The sequence below is a fragment of the Antechinus flavipes genome, chromosome 4 (genome assembly GCF_016432865.1).
Source record: "Antechinus flavipes isolate AdamAnt ecotype Samford, QLD, Australia chromosome 4, AdamAnt_v2, whole genome shotgun sequence".
NCBI lineage: Eukaryota > Metazoa > Chordata > Mammalia > Dasyuromorphia > Dasyuridae > Antechinus > Antechinus flavipes.
The window spans coordinates 474,166,510-474,186,923 of record NC_067401.1 but is presented as its reverse complement, the minus strand read 5'-3'; the positions used below and the strand labels follow the sequence as shown (position 1 = coordinate 474,186,923).

The following is a 20,414-nucleotide window of genomic DNA, read 5'->3' as shown; positions in this document are numbered from 1 at the left end:
TATGAGCTCTAAAGTGGAATATCATTTGCTCAGACCTCATTAATTGGATTAGACAATTTTCACTATATGGAAAAAACAAAAATAAGATTGGTGAAACAAAGGGAGAGTGTCAAGAAGACACCTGGAGTCATTTCCCTTGTATATTTATTTAAAAACCATTGCTCTCTCTAGATCGCCAAAGACAGAGATCGAGCAATAGACTCGGGGAACCCTTAGTCTGAATCCTGCCTGTAACAGGTTTCTTAGGAGCCATAGGAGTCTGCGCAAGGCACTCTCTTTCCACTCCCATTTCCTCATCTGTAACACAGGGATAATAAATAGCATCTCTACTCAATTTGAGAGCATCAAATGGCAGAATGGACAAAATACTCTGCAAACCTTAGCGGAGAATATAAATTTAAGTTCCACTGGAAAAATCTAGCAGCCATTTTTTAGCTTAAGTCAAACTAATAAATGTGCCTAGGCTTAAAAGTAAATAAAACTACAATTAAAAAATATCACTTGGGGCAGCTAGATGGCGCAGTGGATAGAGCACCAGCCCAGAATTTAGGAGGACCTATTCTCAGACACTTAACACATCCTATCTGTGTGACCCTGGGCAAGTCATTTAACCCCAATTGTCTCAGCAAAAAAAAAAAAGAAAAAGAAAAGAAAAAAAGAAAGAAAGAAAGAAAAGAATTTTTTTTTTTTTACTACATCGTTCACTGGATTTGGAATCCGGAAAGCTGAGCCTGAGCCCTGCCTCCAACACTTCTACCAACCATTCAACTTTGGGCAAGCTACTTCCCAACTTGGAGCCTCAGTTTGTTCATCTATAAAAAGAGGGTGTGTTGGACCAGATACTCTCTATGGATATGGTCTGATCGGAGATCTTCTTGAACACTGAAAACAGGAACACAGCTTGTTCATTTCTACAACCATCCAGGCTTAGTATGACTGTTTCCTTCCAATTTCAGCACATCAGGAAAAGTTACCTGGGACAGATGAATCATTCAAAATTCCAATGAAACTGGCATCAAAACACTCAGGAGACACGGTCAATGTATCATTAAGCAACAGCTGGGTTAATTATAAGGCTAAATGGGGTGCTTAATGAGTCCGAAATGAGATTTAGAACTAGATCGTTCTCAATGGAGTTGGAAGCAGTTTCTACCTAAATGCTACATTTGTTGAAGGCATTACTACTCAGATCTCTATAGACTAGAAATAGAAGGGATAATCGAATAATCTTTCTCACTTTCTTCTGGTCCTTCATCCTCTCAAAATCAGAGGGAATCTGATTTATAATGGACAGAAAACTGCATTTGGGAAGTCTGGAGAGGTAGGTTTCTATCAGCTCTAACCAGTCATTTCCAAACATAAGATAAGGCTCCTTCCAACCCAAGTACTCTATGAATCTATTTCTCAAGCTGTTTAAGGGTAATTAGATTTACTAAATATGGAGAAAGCACTGGAACTCTTAAAAAACAAATAGGGACCTACCAAGTACCTATCTAAAACTATAGCTGCATGCTTACTAAGGACCTAAATGGTTTTTGAATTATTTTTTGAAGGTACAAAGTCAAAACCAAAAATAATCTTAAAGATCAGTTAAAAGTAGAGCAGCTAGGTGGCGCAGTAGATAAAGGAACTGAATTTAAACCTAGCCTCACACACTTGAAACTTACTACGTGTATGACCTGGACAGATCACTTAATAACTGCCTCCTAATCACCATCCCCTTGCTCTTCCCCCAAAAAGATCAGTTAAAAGTAATATATAATTAGTAACTAACATTCAACATTCAGATCTATTATGAAACTGAATTTAGCTTTAAGAGGTAAATATATCACAAAGACTTCTCTTTGGAAACAAAGGTAATTAAGAAGCAATGCAAATTAGGAAGCATTTCTAAGGGAAATTTCTTCCCTCCCTCCAAAGAAAGGTGATATGCAGAGTAACTCCCACTTACTCAAGTCATCAGATTTGTCTTCTGCTCCCGAAACACCATGCCCAGGGTCACTGGTATGTTCTGTACATGGTTTCAGTTTCGGAGAGCCTGGAGCACTTTCTACAGCTGACTTCCCTCTTTGGACAGTAGTAGGTGAGGTTTCTTTCTTTACATCCTTCTCAGAAGCGGATGAGCTTGGAGCTGATGAGCTTGGAGTGTTGTCTTCCACCTGCTGGGTTCTCACCGGCTTCACACCTTCTCCTGTGGCAAGTGGTCCCAGTGACTTCTTTGCTTTGCCATGACTTTGATCTTGAAGGACTGATCCCAAGTCTTTGGTACCTGGGACACTAGAGGTATTTACCTTACATGATTTAAGTTCTATTTTTTCTGTACAAACATCATTTTGTTTATTTTTTTTATTACTGTTCCCACTTGGAGAACTTCTTCCAATGTCCCTTATGACTCTATCATTTCTAGATTTCAAATTCTGATTGGTTGGAGCTCTAAGAGCTTTGCTTTCTTCATAAACAACGCGAGCAGACTTCCTTGGTTCATGATTTCCATTTTTAGAGCTTGTGGACTCTTCCATTATTATGAAGACCTGCTTCTTTTCTCTCGAGATACCTTTAAAAAGATGATCTCTAGTAATGTGCGTGTCTTTCAATCCAGTTTAGGTAAGTATATTGTCTGTTGGAGTAAAAAATAATCGATCAATCAAAATGTCAAAATCACAACAAGAACAATAATCATCTGATAAGGGACATAATGAAGTTTCAAAAAAATCATTTCCTAAAATTCATTTCACAAAGAATTAAATCATACTCATAATACAACAGACTGGAGAGGTACCCAATGAAGAGGTTCTAATGATATTATGGGAACCATGACATCAAAACAACAAGGGAATTTTTTAAGAGTGGAGGTAATTACTCAATAAAAATATCAACCAATACAAAGCTGCAAACAATAATCTTTAGCATTAATATGTAAAAACAAGAAAGGTGTGGAACCCAGAAATTCTGAGTTGTTGGACCAGGTGAATCCACATGTCTTCCAGGATATTAACCAGGTAACCCTTTCATATATCAAGCTCTTCTATTTCCACTGCTAATCTTTGCTTTTTCTTCACAGACCTCTTTAGACAAAGAAAAATACTTTTGAATAGACTTTCTGTACTTCTGGAAGTATGACTAGCTTAATCATTCTGTGAAAAAATAAATGAAAAGTGAACAAAACCACTGACATCACCCCAAATTGACAAAAACATTAATAAAATCAAGCCACCAGAATCCATGTAGTCCTAAGGATATAATGGGAATTGTCATCCCAGAGGAGGAACAAAGTATCTGCCACAAAACACAAATGTTTAATAAATAGGAAATGGCCTTACAATTTTACTGCTAATTGATTTCTGTATTTCAAATGTACCTATGTTACACTTTAAAAACACCAGGATTTTCACTCTTCAGTTTGCCATAAAATTAAATGCCCAAATCCAGATTTGGTCCAAATAGCATTTTTAATAAAGATTAAAACTGAACATAAATCTTTTTTTCCAGGTAAAAACAAATTCTGCTGAATTCAAATGTAAACCTCTGAACTATACATTCACTAAGTTCTACAATCTATCAGTGACAAATTTGTAAATTTAAGAATGCTAACTTAAATAAAGTATGTTAGGATTTAATTGTGAATTTTTTGTGGCTGGTCCAATATGCCAAAACCAAAATATTTTTTAAAAAAATAATATGCAGTATGTTAACTTTTAGTTTAAAAAAAGTTTACCTAAAATAAGAAATTCAACTCTCATTTCCTGAGCATGAGGCCTTGTGTTAGTGAGATAATGTAGAATACTAAGCTACCTCTGTTAGGAGCTATTTCAAATGGGTGACCTAGCCACTTTCCTTTAATATTCCTTTGTAGAAATGTTCCCTTTTTCTCTTGTCATTGGGGAGCTGGAGACCTTTAACCTCAGACTCAGGTAAGTAGATCAACTGTTCTTCACCTGGCCTGACTGACCTTCCAACCCACAATACCAGACAGAGATTCTCCAACTTTTTGGAGGAAGTCTGCAACTCGTGCTTCTCAATTCTTGTTCTGGCTCTTCTCAAGGTTTATCACAGAGAACCCAGCTAGGGACTGAAGAGGCCCTCTTAATTTTTCCTGACACTGAGAATGTACCAGGGGGACATCCATCCAACCATCCATCCACATGGTTTGTTCGATTGTTAATTCTTACCCTTGTCACTTTTTCACGACCTCCCTTTACCTTGATTTTTCCTAACTCCTAATAGACACACCGCCTGCAGCCTGTTCACTTGCTGTGTGCTTCTCCACTTGCCTCTGCAGCAGATTATTTTTTAATTCTTTGACTTGCAGCCATACACCACCAACAGAACACTGGCATGTGTTTTTGGAAGAATTTCTGAGGTCATTAAAAGAATCCTGTCATTTCCCCAAGAAATTCAGCACACTCTGCCCTTCCTCCTCTTGTACACTTTGGACCTTCCCATTGTCTGTTTGCAACATCTACACAAGATATACACACAAAAATGAGTGAGAGCTATAGATTGTCCAACTGTATGGTAATCTAGAAAATGGACATTCTTCTTCCCTTTGAGTTTGGTCAGTATCTTTTCCACTGTGCAGGTATGGGGGCTGGATGGAACCAGCACAAACAGGAGGATCTGGAATACTGCTTTCACTTGGGATGTACACAAGGGCAGGACGATAAATGTGTACAATGCTAGTGGGCTTGTCGTACAGTTTTATGCCTCAGCTAACATTAATGATTAGAGGGAGCTCTTTGAAAGTAGAGACTGCTTCATTTGGGGGGGGGGGGGAGGTATTTGACCCATACCACTCAGCAGAGTCTGGCTCCTGAAGCTGCTTAATAAACACTTGTTGATTATCCTTCAAGGAATTTTAAGTAGTCTTGATGGAGATCCCTTATTGGAAGAACATCTGGAGCAGCATTTTGCTCTGATGGAGCAGCATTTTGCTCTGATGGAATCAAATTGCTTTTAAAAACTTAATCAACAATAAACATAGTAGGATCTTTTTCAATAGACTGTTTAATGGCAAAATAGAGTTTACTGTAGACTATCTCTTTACAAGAGTCTGCTCATCTATAATCCCTTCACTGAAGAAGTCATAGATTCACCTAGAGATTATTCTCATAAAAAGTCTATCCAGATGGGAAGGCAGGTATCTATTTTTATATACTTGTCTCCCCAGATAGAATTAAGCTCCTTGAAAGCAGGGATTATTTCACTCTTTGTCTTCATAGTACCCGCTGCACATAATAGGTGGTTAACAATTATTTGGCTGGCTGATTAATAGTTTGGATCGTTACAAGATCTGAGAATTTTCCATACCTTTGCTTTCTTTCCCTTCCTTAAGATACCTTTCAAATTAATTCCTCAATATCATTGCAATCACATTCACCTAATCTAATAAAATTTAAAACAGCTTTTAAATGTTTTTATGGAATCTCACTTATTAACAGCATTTTAATAGTTATTGTAATTGCCTGGGCTGCACCCAGGAGGAATCTAAATACCTTTTATGTCTCTTAAAGAGACATGAAATTCCCCTGACAAAGTTAATTCTTTGACATTAAGGTTGGCAAGATGTCTTTGTTTTGGTATTTTTGAAATTGCCTTCATAAGGTGTATGATACCTTACCCTGGGTAGTCTGACTCCAAGGACACCAAATTGAGGATGATGCTATTTGGGCTTCCCTTGGACGTGGCCTTTAAAACGGGTAGACCGGAGCTGCAGAAAGGAGACAAATACAGATGGGTTGGACTATTGATACATTGGATTGGAACATTGGGTTCCATTTCCTCTAAAGAAAGCCTGCCCATCCATAAAACCCCTCAAGAGAAAAGCCCCAGAGATAGTGACACTAGGGGGACTGAGGAGTTCCCACCGGTAACAGTGAATAAGCAGTTATCCAAACACTATGGGAATTTCTGGGCCATGCTTCTTGGATGCAGAGGAGTTCTTGGACAAAGCAGGAGCCAGGGACAAAAAAGAACAAGAAGCAGCCAAACTAAATGTTGCTTTTCACTGGTACTGTGAGCTCTGTGCAAGTTGCAGGATCAGAGAAGCAATCCTGAGGCTACGGCTCACAAGGAATGGAGGGCTCACATGTAGATGGCTACCAAAAAGTATAGAGTTCTTAGGCTAACAAAACAATCCAAGGGAGACTTCAATCACCCAAGAGGAAACCATGAGAAATTGACTTTAGCCTCTATAAGTCAAGACAACCGTTCTCTATCTCTCTGGTGAGCCACTTCTATTGGGGACATATACAATCCACCTTAAATACTTTCTCCTTGAGTGGCCTGGGAGCTGGGGGAGTGGGGAGAAAACGGCATAGTTCAAATAAAAGGGAAGTCTAAGTAGAAAAGACCTTTAGGGTGCTGGGGGAAGTTAGCAGAGAGGGAAAGGAAGATCCCTCCCCAGTGAATGGACTTAAGCATGAATCCTTTTGTTTGCTGTAGAGTGAAATAAACCTTACCAATATTTTGTTAGGTGGAGTTCTTGACTGGGAACTAAGGACTCTCCTGTTTATAAAGACCTGATAGTAGTAAAATTCTGATGCTTTCAGGGGGAAAAAATGGTGGGAATAAATTACCAAATTATAGCATCTGAGTGTTGTGAAAGGCCCCCAATGACTCCATTCCAAAGACCTATACAAAAAAGAATCATACCTGACAAGTCGCGACTCCCCGTTCTCAGGAGCAGCCCTTCCACTGTAGGATAGCTCTTCCTGACATGAAGTCAAAAATGATTTCTCTGTTACTTCTACTCACTGCACCTGGTTGTGCCCCCAGGGCCACAGAAAGCAAGTCTGATCTGCTCACTACAAAACTGTTCTTCAAAGACTTGAGAAAAGGTGATGTGGCTCAATTCACCAAGATCCTCAAATGTCACTAATTCAAGACCTTTTAGCCTCTCAAGGTGTCCAAACTGAACATAACACTGGAGATAAGGATTGATGAGGGTAGAGCACTTATTCTAGTGGCTATCATGAGAAAAGGGAGATACAGGAAGTAAGGGAAGAGCAGGAAAAGAAAGATAAAATCCTATGGGAGGAGAACCATATAGGTAAAGTATGTAAAAAGTTAAGGAGAAATGGGCAACATTACAGAGAAATTGATGAAAATATGAATCCAGTATGAGTAATAATGACCTAGATTCTAGTTTGAGGTTTAAAAAGAGGATAACAAATAAGTAAGGACTTAGGGACAATCAAGGAAGAAGAGGGAAGACTCAAGAAAAACAAGAAGAAGGTACTTGGTAACACAAGGTAGAGCAAGGCAAGAAAACACAAGTGTAATGACAAAAGGCTAAATAGAGAGTGAATAGGGAGGAGGAGGTAAGCAAATTGGATGTGAAAAAATATATATATATATATTTTTTTTTTTTAAACAGGGTATTTAGTGGATAAACATCCACAAGCAGTTTTAAGAGACAGCAATCTCAACCTCTATAGAAAGTTGAGGAAATTGTAATTCTGTTATCAAGTGCCTGTTTTCTGTGCTCTATGTTTATTTAATCTGATCTTTCTCCTGAAGGAGATGAAGGGATGACATGATACCTTTCTACACTCCAGGTTGTTAGGAAGAATGAAGGATTCTTAAAGGTGTAAAAGGAAACAAGGTTTCAATAGGGAAAAAGGGTTTTCTTTGTTAGGACAGGATAACAGAGAAAGAAAAGGCAGCTGTACAATTCAACCTTAAAAAGAAATTTGAGGTTCTTCCTGAAGAAAAAGCTAGATATTTTGAGAAAGAAACTCCTAACTCTTCCCAAGAATGTCCCAGGACAGGCAGAGAAATAAAGAGTAAAACTCTCCAGTAAGAGATTGAGGAAGAAAAATAAAAGCAGTGGAATGTTTACTTGGGTGAAGAAATCAAGGAACCAAAATGGGGAAACATTTGGGAAGGAGATTTTGTTATGGAGTTTATTAGAGACCACTCAGACAGAAAGAGGAAGTGTATGAAGAGTTTAGAAATTGAGGCTCCAAGATCCTGGGACTCTGCTTCCTAAAACAGATTCAAAAAAGATTTGTAGAACTAAGTAAAACTTGATTACACTGATCACAAATATGTCCTCCCAATTCTCAGCTGTGAACAATTTGTATAATAAACAATCGCATCATTAAATAACTAGTTAATTCTTTTTAAAAAATAATCAAGAAAGGGAATTCAAGGCAATTGAAAAAAATCAATCAATAAAGACAGCAGAAGCTTTAACAATGCAGAAAATGACAGGATCTGGACTGCATTCATTTCCTTTTCAAGGGAAAAGCATAGACATACTGGTCCATTTCCACCTCCTCTTGTTGAGGAGACTTACTGAGACTAGAACTCTGGGATGCTAAATACAAGGTACTGCTCTAGCTTATCAGCATCAAGCTATATAGGAAGAGGTAAAAATTTATACTCTGGGAAGCTCTTATTTCCACTTCCTTTCCAGATACTATTAATATTTTATTAAGATCAAATGGACCCCAGCTCTAACATGCTTAAAATTCCTTTATTTAATTTGCAAAATTAAAAAAAAAAGTATTTTCTTTACCCTTGGAATCATAGAATTTCAGAGCTGGGAAAAGTCTTCTAGATAAGCGAGACAAACTCCTTTATTTTTCAGATAAGGAAACTGAGTCCTAGAGCAGTCCATAAAATATGGCAAGAGTCCTAAATGTTTTTGAGGAGTTTTCCTCTTAATGGAAGTGGGGAAGAAGGGCAAGATACACTGCTTCTAGCCACATCCCCACTCACTGCTGGAAATGCCCCTCACAGTAAAAAAAAATACCTGAAACACAATAGCGATTCTGTGCCCCAATTGCCATTTGGGTAGCACAGAATGATGACATTTCTTGAATCTGCTCTAAAACAATTCCAAACATCACAAAACAATCACAATACCTTGTGATAATTGATGGGGAGATAGTATCTTAAGGTAATGTAGATAACTATATTCAAGTGAACTTTCATTTTTAATTGTGGTATCTCTTGGATTATGAATCAAATGATTTTAAATCATCTCTAAAAGCATCAAGGAATTTTGAGTACAGTAATGGTCCTGAGAAATTTTAAGTGGAAAGTCCTGAGGCTGGCAGCTGGGAATGAGCCCCCTCTCCATTCCTTTCTTCCTCTTCTCCCCATAAGTGTCTAGCTGAATAGCCTACGGTAGTTAATTCCATTAAAAGAGCTCTGGATCTGAAATAAGGACCTCTGTTGGGATCCTAACTCTTGCTAGGGGGATTCAAACTCATGTCCTTGCACAGGCATGGACAGTGTAACTTGGGGCAGTCGTCACCATCTCTCGAGCCCTGGTCTCCTCAATTGAGGAGGGGAGTTGGATCAGTTGTCCTCTATCACTCCTTATAATTATAAAGCTATGCTTCTATGATCCTAGCAGTTGGAACACAAGGCGATCGACAAAAAGCTTGTTGATTCTATGAATTCTATCAACTGATTATAAGAAAATCTGGATACCTGAGAGATGTCTTAAGACCCATCCCTTCCCATACTCTCTAACCTAGAAACGCAAGCAGAAATAGATATTGCTAGAACCAAATTTTCTGACAGGCTCACTGTTGAAAATGTTCTTAAATTCAAAGAATACCAACCTTTAGTTCTCCATCGGGTGACTTCCGGATTTAGTGACCTTCCTCCAGGGATCTAAGCACTGGAGGCTTCAGGCAAGCTGAGATGGCTTAGCTGAAGCGGTGTTGTATGTAAATAATGTTTTATGAGGCCTCCAAGTTCTGCTTTAGAGCCAGCCAACAAGACTAGGATCCTAATCATATGGGGTAGCTGCTGACCAAGTAAGTAACTGCTCTGTGAGCCAGACCAGGAAGCTACACTAATCTACATGGAGTGACCCCATTCGTTTGGAAATTCAACAAGACTTTTTGCAGACCCATAAAACATCTGGGTTGACAGAGCATCCATTTTGATTGAGCCCTTGAAATTCACAAGACCAAGTAAATCATCAAGGCAGAATAACTTAGTGGCACTTGATAAATGTTTGGGGAAATGAATTGAATAAACCAGGAAGTCCCGGGAGTCTTTGCTAATGTGCCGAAGTTGCTTTAATTCAACAAGTTATTAAAAAGTATAAGAAACTCGTGTTCTATAAGGAAGGACACTGCATTTGCCTATAATATTACCCTGCTGGCTAAACAAAATAGTCCAAATAACCAGAGGTCTAAATATCTTCATATAATGAAATGTTTGCATGCATTATTAATGAAGAGAGATCATTAAAAATGTTTAATAAATCTTAAAACCTAACATGGGACTCTTGGTTATTTGTTATACTGGAATGATAGCAATAGGCTAATTAACCTATCCTAAGGTTTAACAGACAAAAATATTGCAAATTTCTGAAAATATGTTCAAACGAAATTATATTTTATTGCCTGCTACTGATGCCATTACTACAGCAATCGATATAAGTCCACTCTTAGATCAACAGAAGATTATTTCTCAATAATTCACAAATTCAATAACTGGTGAATACTTGTTGAATAAAAACATTAAAAATTTACTAAAATTAAAATAGGAAGCATAAGATTTTTGATATTTCTAATGGAAAACTAATTAGGACCCTAATAAATTTATCATTATTTAGAATTACAATTACTAAAGCTTAAAAAAATTACCCAGTTCTTCTTCTGGGTAACTCCAAAGAATTTTTGTGATCAGAATCGTCTCTCCCTACACCTCCCTTGTGAACAAGTAGGATTTTGAAGCCAAACTCATGAAATGATTATTTGGAAATTGATGTTTCATTTGTGGATTATCCATGCCTTTTCCAACTTTCTCCAGCCACCTAACCTTTAACTCATTTAGCACTTTCACCCAAGGTGGTCAGGACAAATAAAAATCTTGCTTCTTTTCAGTAGCTGTGGTTTGGTTAAGGGAACAGACTGAAATTACTGGCTTTTAAAATGAGGTCTGGGAATCACCCATGGATTTCAATTACCCAACCCGTACTTTCCCTGTTCCCAGAAAACACAGATAATCAGGGCTGACTCTGTCACTGAGGAGCCTACCCAAGCAGCACATTGGCTTTCTTGTTCCTTCCCAGTTTCAAGAGGGTCTCCAGGGCATCAGTAGTGAATACCTGATGTGGGGGTTCACTTGTTCGTGGCAATTTGTGATCTGGTTGAGCTGCTGTTTTGGAACTGAGATATTGGTGTTCAAAAGCTAGAGACTGTGAAATACCATTTCATACATTACTTTCAGATCAATTAGATGAGAACCCAGGACTAGTAATTGCCAAACCTGAAAATATTTCATGGAAATGGGCTTGTTCTTCTCTCATCTACCTGTGATGCAGACAAAGGGCCAGACAATGACGCCAGAAAGACTCAGAAAACGGGGGCTGGAGACCACATCCATTCAAAGTCCAGTAACAATTCTCTAGCATGATGAAGGCTTACTGAGGATCAGCCCCTCATTTAATCTGGCATAACTATTAAGTGCTAAAAAATAAAATAACTGAAAGCTTCCCTAATTTTGAATTTTACAAACTGATAATTGAGACAATGTGATAAATTTCAGTATTTGCATCATTAACTGTTACTATTTAACAGAAAAAGATTTGGGGAAATTGTTACAACATTTAAAATCATTTACTTCTTCATCTACCATGACTTCCCTCCCCAGTATTTCCTTATCGCTCAGGTCGTGACCTTCCACCTCAGACTTCACACCACATTATCTTTTTTGTAATTACATTTATCATGTAAAATATTCTAGGTTGTAATTGTTTTAGGAGTTTCCCAAGGGGAAGGGCCTACCTGTTCTTAGCACACAATAAGCAATTAATATTTTTGTATCATTTCCCCCCAAATTAAGAGTGTAAAATCAGATAGGATCACCAACCAAAGAATATGTCAGAATTTCCTAATGTAGTCCCCTAAAGGTAAAAGTCCCCAGAATCACCCAGATAAAACCAAGGGAGTAATCACAATCTCAAATGAGTGCTGCTCTTTCCATTATCCCAGATTCCTCTCAAACCCCAATTTTGAGAATGAAAATCATGTTAATATCAACAATCAAGATTCAGAAAAGGGTTTTTTTTTTTTTTTTTTTTTTGCTTGTTTTTTTGTTTTTACTGAGCCAAATGATTTACAGAATCTGGATTTAAAAATTCATCCTATTGGTGTCCGATATAAGCTAACATGAATGAACAGCAGCATTTGGAATTTGAGATTACATCTCAATAAAACAACTGTTATCTTGGGATGGATGAACTTCCTGACTTTGTCAGGACAGATGGTCACTTTTAATTTAGAAAGGGGTGACATTTAATGTCAGAGAGAGCACCATGTTCCTTCCTCAACTTTAGCTCAACCTAAACTTAAATCTCTCCAAAACCTTGCCTTGGAGCTTGAACAAAACTCAAAAACTTCTGTAACTATGTAGATAGTTACCTGGATCTCCAGGTGACAAGACAGGTTTATAAAACTTTGGTTCATCAAACAATTTTCTAGGCTTATTTGGAAGCCAATACTCTGGTGCTTGCAAGCACCAGCAGTGTACAGTGTACAAATACACATTCAAACTTTAGTACAAATTTGTAAGTAGACAAGAAAAATCTTTTACTGGGCAAGTTTATGAGACAGCAATGGGACCAAACACTAAAACTGCCAAGAGAGGTGGGAGAGAGATTAGGTGGAAAACAGTAAAGAGAGGCTAGCAGAGAACCCTCTCTTGCCTTCTTCTAAAGGAAATAGTGGTCATCTTTAAAACATTTTTCTCATGATTTAGGATAGGTAAATAATCTTTAAAAAGCCGAACAATAACATTTTTCCCTTATTCACATTAAAAACATTAAAGTTGAGATAGAAGTTATGGCTGGAAAGACCTTACTTAGATCTTTTATCTGGACTAATTTTTATCAAAAGTTCAATTTAAGTTATCCAATGGTAATTTGTAATTTCATTTTGGGGGAGGGAAGGGTATGTGTGTCTGTGTGTGTAGTGTCATTAAACCCTAAAATCTGAAAAAAAATCAATAGGCTCCTAAACCCAAAGTGAATTTGTCACTGGTCCAAGAGGCCTGGCCTTGGGCCAAGGTTCAATCACACTGTGATCTTAAGCAAGTCAATTCAATGTGCTTTAGTCTTTCAGTTTACAAAACAGGAATAGTATATTGCAAGGCTAAATAAGATGGCACACTAGACCCACAGTAGGTTCTCAATAAATGCTTCTTGACAACTATGGGAAAGCAATGAACTTCTTGGTGGGGAAGTAATCTATAAAACCATATATGAACATTTTAAAAATATCTATTTTACGTTTATATGGCAGTTTAAACCATTCTTCTGAACATGGTGTTGAGAAAGAAAATATCCTGAGATTTTTATTTTTGCATTTATATACTTGTTCTTTTTTCTTTTTTTTTTAATGGCCAAGTTTATGAAAACAGTCATGCTGGCCTCTATGTATTTTTCAAATAGTGTGATCCTCTAGATTCTGATGCAAAAACAGAGTGACTATATCTTTTATCAGGGAGATAAAAACAATTCTGTATCCTTGGGAGACTTCAGAATGAAAAATCCACATATCCCACTGTGAGATGTCCTATCGTTTCCCCCCAGCTTCTGTCTAGAATTACTTTTTTAGGGGGTGGGGGAAGGAAGAGGGAGAAGAAAAGTTTATTTGGAGTGACTGCCTCAGTGTCCAGCAACAAAATATCTTTAAGATAAGTACATACAAATTATCCTAGAAGGAACCAAATTTTAATTTGCTCTAACAATAGTTTGATGGCTTTCTTTGAACTAGGATAAAGGTAAGTCACAAGCAGTTATATATCAAAAAATGTGTTTCTTAAAAGCTGGAACTTTCTGGTGAAAATACATTTAAACACCTTTCTCCACACAAAGATCCTGATCTGATATAATGTAAAGACACTGAAGGATTGATTATATTCTCATAAATCAGAATGTGCTTTAACACTCAAAAGAAATTCTCCAACCAGTTGCTGCCAAAGTGAGGTGGCTGAAAGAAGGCTAAAAAAAAAAAAAGTGTTTCTAAAATTCAACTTTGTTTTTAATCACATGTTTTATAAAAACAAAATTTTCCTGGTACACCTTTGTATACTGCTACATTTTTGGAAGCAAAAGATTCAATTAAGCCTTGGCTTTCCTAATAACACAAAGACTCCTGTATCTACTGTCAGGGACTTACTTTTAGATAGACAAAGCCTTTTTAAAGCACTTCCTATGTCCCAAGCACTCTTTAAATTTTATTTTAAATATGATTTGGGATTGTAAAAAACGTCCATTGGGATTGAGTCTTCTCTTCAAAACAGATCAATTAGCCTATTTATATTGTGTCATTTCTAAGCAGATCAATTTGCAAATACACTTAGGTATTTGCTAATTTTCAATAAGCCAATTACTTTCATTTTCCACTCCCAGCTATCTCCTAATAAGTTTCATTTTTGGATCCTTCCACCTGAACTTCAATGAATAACTGAATTGCAAAATACAGCAGAGACACATTACTAAAAGACTTTCACTCCCCCCCCCCCAAAGCTCTTACATTTCTTTCATTAATAATCAAATAACGATGAGAAGCTGTCTCTTTCTAGACATAAAAACCACCTGGAAAATGCCCTTTGCAAACCTTAAAAGGCTCGAGACAGAGCGGATCCTGCCACATTACATACAACGACAGAATAACATCACCAAGTGTCAGAGCGAACCCATCTTTCCAGATCTCCAAAGCCGGGGCTCAGCACGGAGGTTACACTCCGAGGGAACCAGTCCTGAGGAGAGAGACCGAGACAAGGGGGGGAGCGTGGGGGGCGGCTGCTGCCCGCAAACTTGGACCCTCCGCACTGACCCCGGCCGCGCCGGAGCAGCCGCTGGAGAGGAGGAGGAAAGAGGCAACTTTCTCTCTCTCACCGCCGGCTCATCACCCCCGCCACATTTCAGGGGCACGGGATCCTCCTTCCGCCACCCCCTCCCATCGGAAGCAGGGTCCCCCCCCCGCCTCCCCCCGTGCCTCCGGGGGGCTCCTCGGCCGTCTTTCTCGCCCAGGTCCGGGGAGGCACGTTCCGAGGCGCCCGAGGGAAGCGGCCGCGAGCAGCCCGGACGGAGCGGCTGCTCGGGGACCCTGGCCCCGGAACGGGCGCGGGGCGCCCTTCCATAAGGCGGGCGGACACCAATCAATCAATTGATAGATCGATGGTGCGGGCTCCACGGGGAGCGCACGGGCGGGCTGCGCCGCTGCTTGCCCGGCCCCCCCGAGCACCTTCGGGGGCGCTCTCTCGGGGGGCTCTGGGAGGAGGGTCCGCAGCCCCCGCGCCAGCAAAGGAGCCTGCAGCCGCGAGCCGGGCTGGGCACTGGCGCCCCACGGGGGGCCGGACAGGGAGCGCGCCCCCGCCCCCCCTGCCGCCCCCCGCTGCCCCCTGGCTGCCTACCTGTGGCGGGGCTCGCGCGGCGGCTCCTCATGCCGGGCTCGCGCTGCGCTGCTGCCGCCCCTCCTCCTCCTCCTCCTCCTCCGCCGCCGCCGCCGCCGCCCCGGCCCCAGCGCCCGCTGTCCGCGCTGCGCCCGCCGCTCCCCGCCGCCGTCGCCGCCGCCGCCGCTGCCGCTGGAGGCCCGGACGCGACGAGCTCAGGACGCCGCTGCCGCCATGGCCGTCGTCGCGCCGCGAACTGCATTGTGGGGGGGAGGGCCGGCGGAGGAGGTGAGCGGGGAGGGGGCGGGGCCGGCGGGGGGCGGGGCCGGCGGGGGGCGGGGCCCGGCAGAGGCGGCCCGAGGGCCGGGGCCCGGCGCCAGGGCGCCCCCCAGGGAGGGGGAGGGGAGGGGAGGGGACGGAACTGGAGACCGGGGGCTGCAGATCGGCGCCGGGGGCCTCCCCCCTTCCGCCCCCTCCCCGAGCCGCGGAACGGGCTCGAGTCCCTCTCCACACCGGGGAACGCCCCCCCTCGCCCCCCGCTTGGACCAAGGAAGGGGAGCGAGCCTCCCCATCCCTGGGACTAGGGATTGAGAGCGAGCCCCCAACCTCCCTCCCTGGGCCTCCCCCAAGAGAGAGAGCAGGCGGAAGGACCGCCCCCCCATAGAGAGTGGGCGCAAAGACCCGGGCAGGGCAGAGACTAGGGAACAGGTGCCAGGACCTTCCCCCACACCCCCCACCCCATCCCAGCCATGGGGAGTGGGCTCACCGACGCACCCCTAGGAATGGGGAGTGGGCTCACGCGCAAGGACCTTCTCCCTCTCCCCCGCCATCTCGCCAGTTTGCCGGGTGGAGGGGAGCGCAGTCCATCTGCCCAGAGACCCGCGGGGGGCGCCTCATTGGCAGCGCTGGGACCCCCCCCCCCCAATCTCGGAGAAAGGGAGGAGGGGGCTCGATGCCAGGACACCTGTTAGGCCTGTCCGCTCCCGGGGCAGGGGGGCTGGAGGGTGCTTGAAGGGCAGGGTTGGTGGGGGAGAGGGGGGTCGGGAGGATCGCGGAGAGGAGGGGTTCGGAGGGATGAGAATCCCGATCAGCCCGCAGTGGCCGAAAGCGCCGGCCTCCAGAAAGGGACAGGACAGGTGCGCGGGGGGGGGGAGGGGGAGAGGGAGTTAGGGGATCGAGAGGGTTGGGGAGCGGGGCTGGGGGGGGGAGCCTGGGGCTGAGCAGGGGCTGGGGGGCGTCCCAACGCGCCTGTCTCTCTCCCTCGCCCCGCACCCTCAGCTTGCCTGTCTCGGTCTAGAGACAGTCAGGGACTTGTGCAGTCACCCGCCTCCCCATCCACCTACCGAACGAGCCGAGCCGGGACTGGGAAGCTCGGGCTCGGGCTCGGGCTCGGGACTCGGAATCCAGCCCCCTCCTAGGAGCAGTGCCGCTGCACCAGCGGCGGCCGGTCTGAGACCCCGGCCCGGCGCGCTCGGGGGCCGCTCTGAGTGTCAGGAGACAGACTCAGAAGCGGCGGTAGGTTCTTGGGACTGACAGCTACGAGGTAGCTTGCGCATAAATGAGGAAGCCAAGGTACAAGTAGGTGTGTCGGGATTCCTCCTCGAATTCTGGGGCTCCAAGTTCAGGCTCTTCCCCTCTGCCACCATGGAAGCCAAAAGGCATCTGAGAGCGTCACCTGCAACCCCGAGCCTCGGAGGAGCCCTAAAGAGCCGGGAACTTGAGGGCAAAACCTAGCTCTTAGCCACTGGCCACAGGCTGGGCAAGAAGACTTCGACTCGTACAATTAATCCTTGATTTCTGCACAGCTGGATGTAAACATCCCCATAGGAGAGGCTAGGCTTGGTTTACCAAGCTCTACTGTAGTTGGTCCAGGCAAGATGGGAAATAAACCTCATCCTAGCTACCCAAAGCTCTTTTTCACTATTTGCCAGCACAGGCTCTTTGGTTCTTGTTCATTTTCCCTTTGCAGCCGCCCTCCTAGACCATCATGTAACCTTCTCAAAGTGGGGAAGGGGCTTTTTGATTTCCAAAGGATCTTGAGCTTTTCCCTCCATAGTGCCTTGAGCTTGGGTGCTTAATAAACATGAGTTAATAATGATGACATACTCTTTGAGGGCTCTGGCTGGTTTCTTCTATGTATGAAAAGGAAATGACCGGATCTCCTTTGGCCATGAAAATGAGGTACCTAGTCTTAGTGGTCACGAGCCTGGATGACCCCATTCCGTCCTATATCTAACACATGTATATGTGTATGTGAGAGACAGAGAGAGAGACAGAAACAGAGCTAGAGCAAGAAAGAGACAGAGACAGAAACAGAGGGCAGGTGAGAGAGAGAGAGAGAGAGACAGAGGGAGAAAGAGAAAGAGAGAGAGACAGACAGAGACAGAGACAGAAACAGACAAATGTACTTTGTCGTGGAAGTCCTCATGCCAATGAAGTCACAGGTCCACTTCCTGTCTCCTGTCCCTCTTGCCCAATACCCTCTCTTCTACCTTTCCAAATCTCTGCCTAGCTTCAGGGTATTAAGTCCTGTCCTGTGCTGTCTTGTCAAAGAAGGTTTGTCCACTTCATTCATCTTTAATAGAGATAATATTATTATTAAATCATATTATATATTTTATACATAAACAAGATCTACCTTATCAATCACCATGTCCAGTTTCTATAAATGACTCAGAAGAAAACAGAACTCCCAAGAAAAGACACATTGAATATCGGCTTCCAGTCTCAGCACCAAATTTTTGTATTTAGTAGGTGCTTAATAAGTGCTTGTTAGATTGAATGGAAATGAATTGACATGTCTGGTGAGTGTGAATTAGTGGCAGAGCCAGACTAATCATCCTATTTCAAAAAACATTTGGAATCCCTTCAGAACTTCTTCAGGGTTTAGAGTCCTGTACCACACAATTTAACACTTAATTATATTTTGCCTTGCATTGTTCGATGTTGTTTCATGTGTCTTAGTGCCTGGTTTCTTCTGTCAAGGCTTAGGTTCCCACACCCTGTGAGTTGACACCCCCCTCCCCAGGATTGAATTGGACAACAAAGGCCTCAAAGATGGAAGGGGCACACCCTGGGGACCCCCTTGTCTGGCTCCAAGATGTCCCCTTTCCTCCTGAGTCTCCTTTCGCCTTGAGGCTGGGAGGCTCAAGATGTGAGCCTATTGTCTGGTTCCTTTTAAGGTTGAATAGATTAGATTGGCTGTGCCATGGACAGGACCAGCTGGCCAGAATTTAACCACCCTCTCAAACCTTCACCATTCGGTTGAATCTCACAAACATTTATTAAGTGCCTACTATATGGCAGGCATATATGAGGGCAGAGGAGAAGGACAAAGGAGCATGAGTTTAGAGCTGGAAGGGACCTCAGAGGCCATCTAATCCAAGAAGGAATGAAATGCTGCCTAAAGAGATGGAATTCTACGGCCCAGTTCACACATCTATAAATACCCAAAGTTAGGTTTTAGATTCAGATTCTTTGGCTCCAAATTCATGTTGTTTCCACATCATGACGGTACATACATGCTGGGTAGAGTAGTACCGTGCAAGGTCATCAAAAGAGGGATAGGACACTGGCAACTGGGGCCAGGAAACACGGAAGAGAAGGTGATTCCTAAGGCAGGAGGTGGTGGATTCTGGGAGGCAGAGATAGGCGTGCAGGACAAATGCACAGGGGGGGAACAGCTAGCAATCTAATTTGGCAAGAATGAAGTATGAGAGGAGGAAGGTTGCCATGTATTCCATGGGTCCCCTTACCCTGGCAAGGGGAACTGCAAAAGCATGATGTCTGTGGCAAACCTGGCCAGACGTGGGCAACAAGTTCCCTAGGAGAGGTGGACATAGAGCCACAACAAGGTCATTTGAATATTTTTGTATTTACCTCTCTGTGTTCTCCCTCCCCAGCTACCACTTACCCCCAAAGCAGGAGTCTTCTCCTATTAGTCTGCCAATTAGTGTTTTTAAGCCGGTGCTAGGCCCTGTGCTAAATAGTGGGGTTATAATGAAAGGCAAAAAAAAAAAAAAAAAAAAAAAAAAGTTCCTGCCTAGAGGATCTCAGAATCTAATCAGGAAGACCACAAGAAATCAAATATGTACAAACAAGCTATAAAGAAGAGAAACAGGAAATAATCAGCAGAGGGAAGGCACTAAAATTAAGAAGGATTGAGAAAAGCTTCCTAGAGAAAATGGTGGGATTTTAGTTGGAACTTGAAGGAAGCCAGAAAATGGAGATGAGGAGGAAGGGAATTCCAGGCAGAGCAAGTAGCCAGAGAAAATACTGAAAGATGAAGAATCTTGTTTCAGCAACTGAAAGCAAGACAGTGTTCTCCAGCCAGGATATAAAATGTAAGAAGGCTGAAAAGGTAAAATGGAAGTTTGGTTTTTGAATGACTTTAAATGCCCAAAGGAGGATTTGTCTTTGATCCTGGAGGAATTGAGGTGTCCCTGAAGTTTATTGAGTAAGAGGGAGTTTGTGGAGTAAAGTAAGCCCTTGTTTAAGGTCAGCCCTTGTGAATCAATTCAACTTTACCCTGGCCTCTTGAATCTCTAGGCTCCTTATTATCTCAACAATTGAACCTTACTAAGCCTTAGGGCTGGATCCACCTTCTTCTTACTCTTTGCTGGAGAAAATCACACAACTTCTGGGTTTGGGCCTACTACAAATTTATTCTGCATGACGTCAACTGGGCCCTCACTGATGCTAGGCAATCTTCCTAAACTTCCCTTATTAACTCACTATCCCCACCCTCCACAAACTTCCCATGGCTCCTTTCCCTCCAACCACCTCAGCTAAAAACCTTGCCTCGTAATTTTACAGAGAAAATTGAATCCATTCAGCAGGAGTTTCCTCTTCTCCCCTCTTCCTCATCTCATATTACTCAGATGCCTTCTGCTACTATCTTCTCCTTCATACAGAGATGGCTTTACTTCTTCCTGAGACAGACCCTTCTACCATCCTTATTCTATCTCATCTCCTCCAATAGATTGCCCCTTCTGTCAGTCACTTATTTTTAATCTCTCGCTACAAGTATTCCTATATTTCCC

The 20,414-nt window shown here is 42.5% G+C and overlaps 1 protein-coding gene across 7 annotated transcripts in view; it reads right to left on the bottom strand.

The window, feature by feature from the left end:
* Nucleotides 1–15,484, bottom strand: part of TUT4 (terminal uridylyl transferase 4) — a 67,471-nt gene extending 51,987 nt beyond the window's left edge. For 5 of the 7 annotated variants that reach the window (XM_051999682.1, XM_051999684.1, XM_051999686.1 and 2 more), the window contains exons 1-3: nt 15,394–15,483; nt 5,618–5,707; nt 1,952–2,617 (exon numbers count right to left, since the gene is read on the bottom strand). In XM_051999682.1, the coding sequence (XP_051855642.1) occupies nt 1,952–2,519 (568 nt within the window). In that variant the 5' untranslated portion in view covers nt 2,520–2,617; nt 5,618–5,707; nt 15,394–15,483. Of the gene's footprint in view, nt 1–1,951; nt 2,618–5,617; nt 5,708–14,594; nt 14,680–15,393 lie in introns of those variants that run through there. The other 2 variants (XM_051999685.1, XM_051999683.1) reach the window with 2 other exon arrangements.
* Between the last annotated feature and the right edge of the window lie 4,930 nt (nt 15,485–20,414).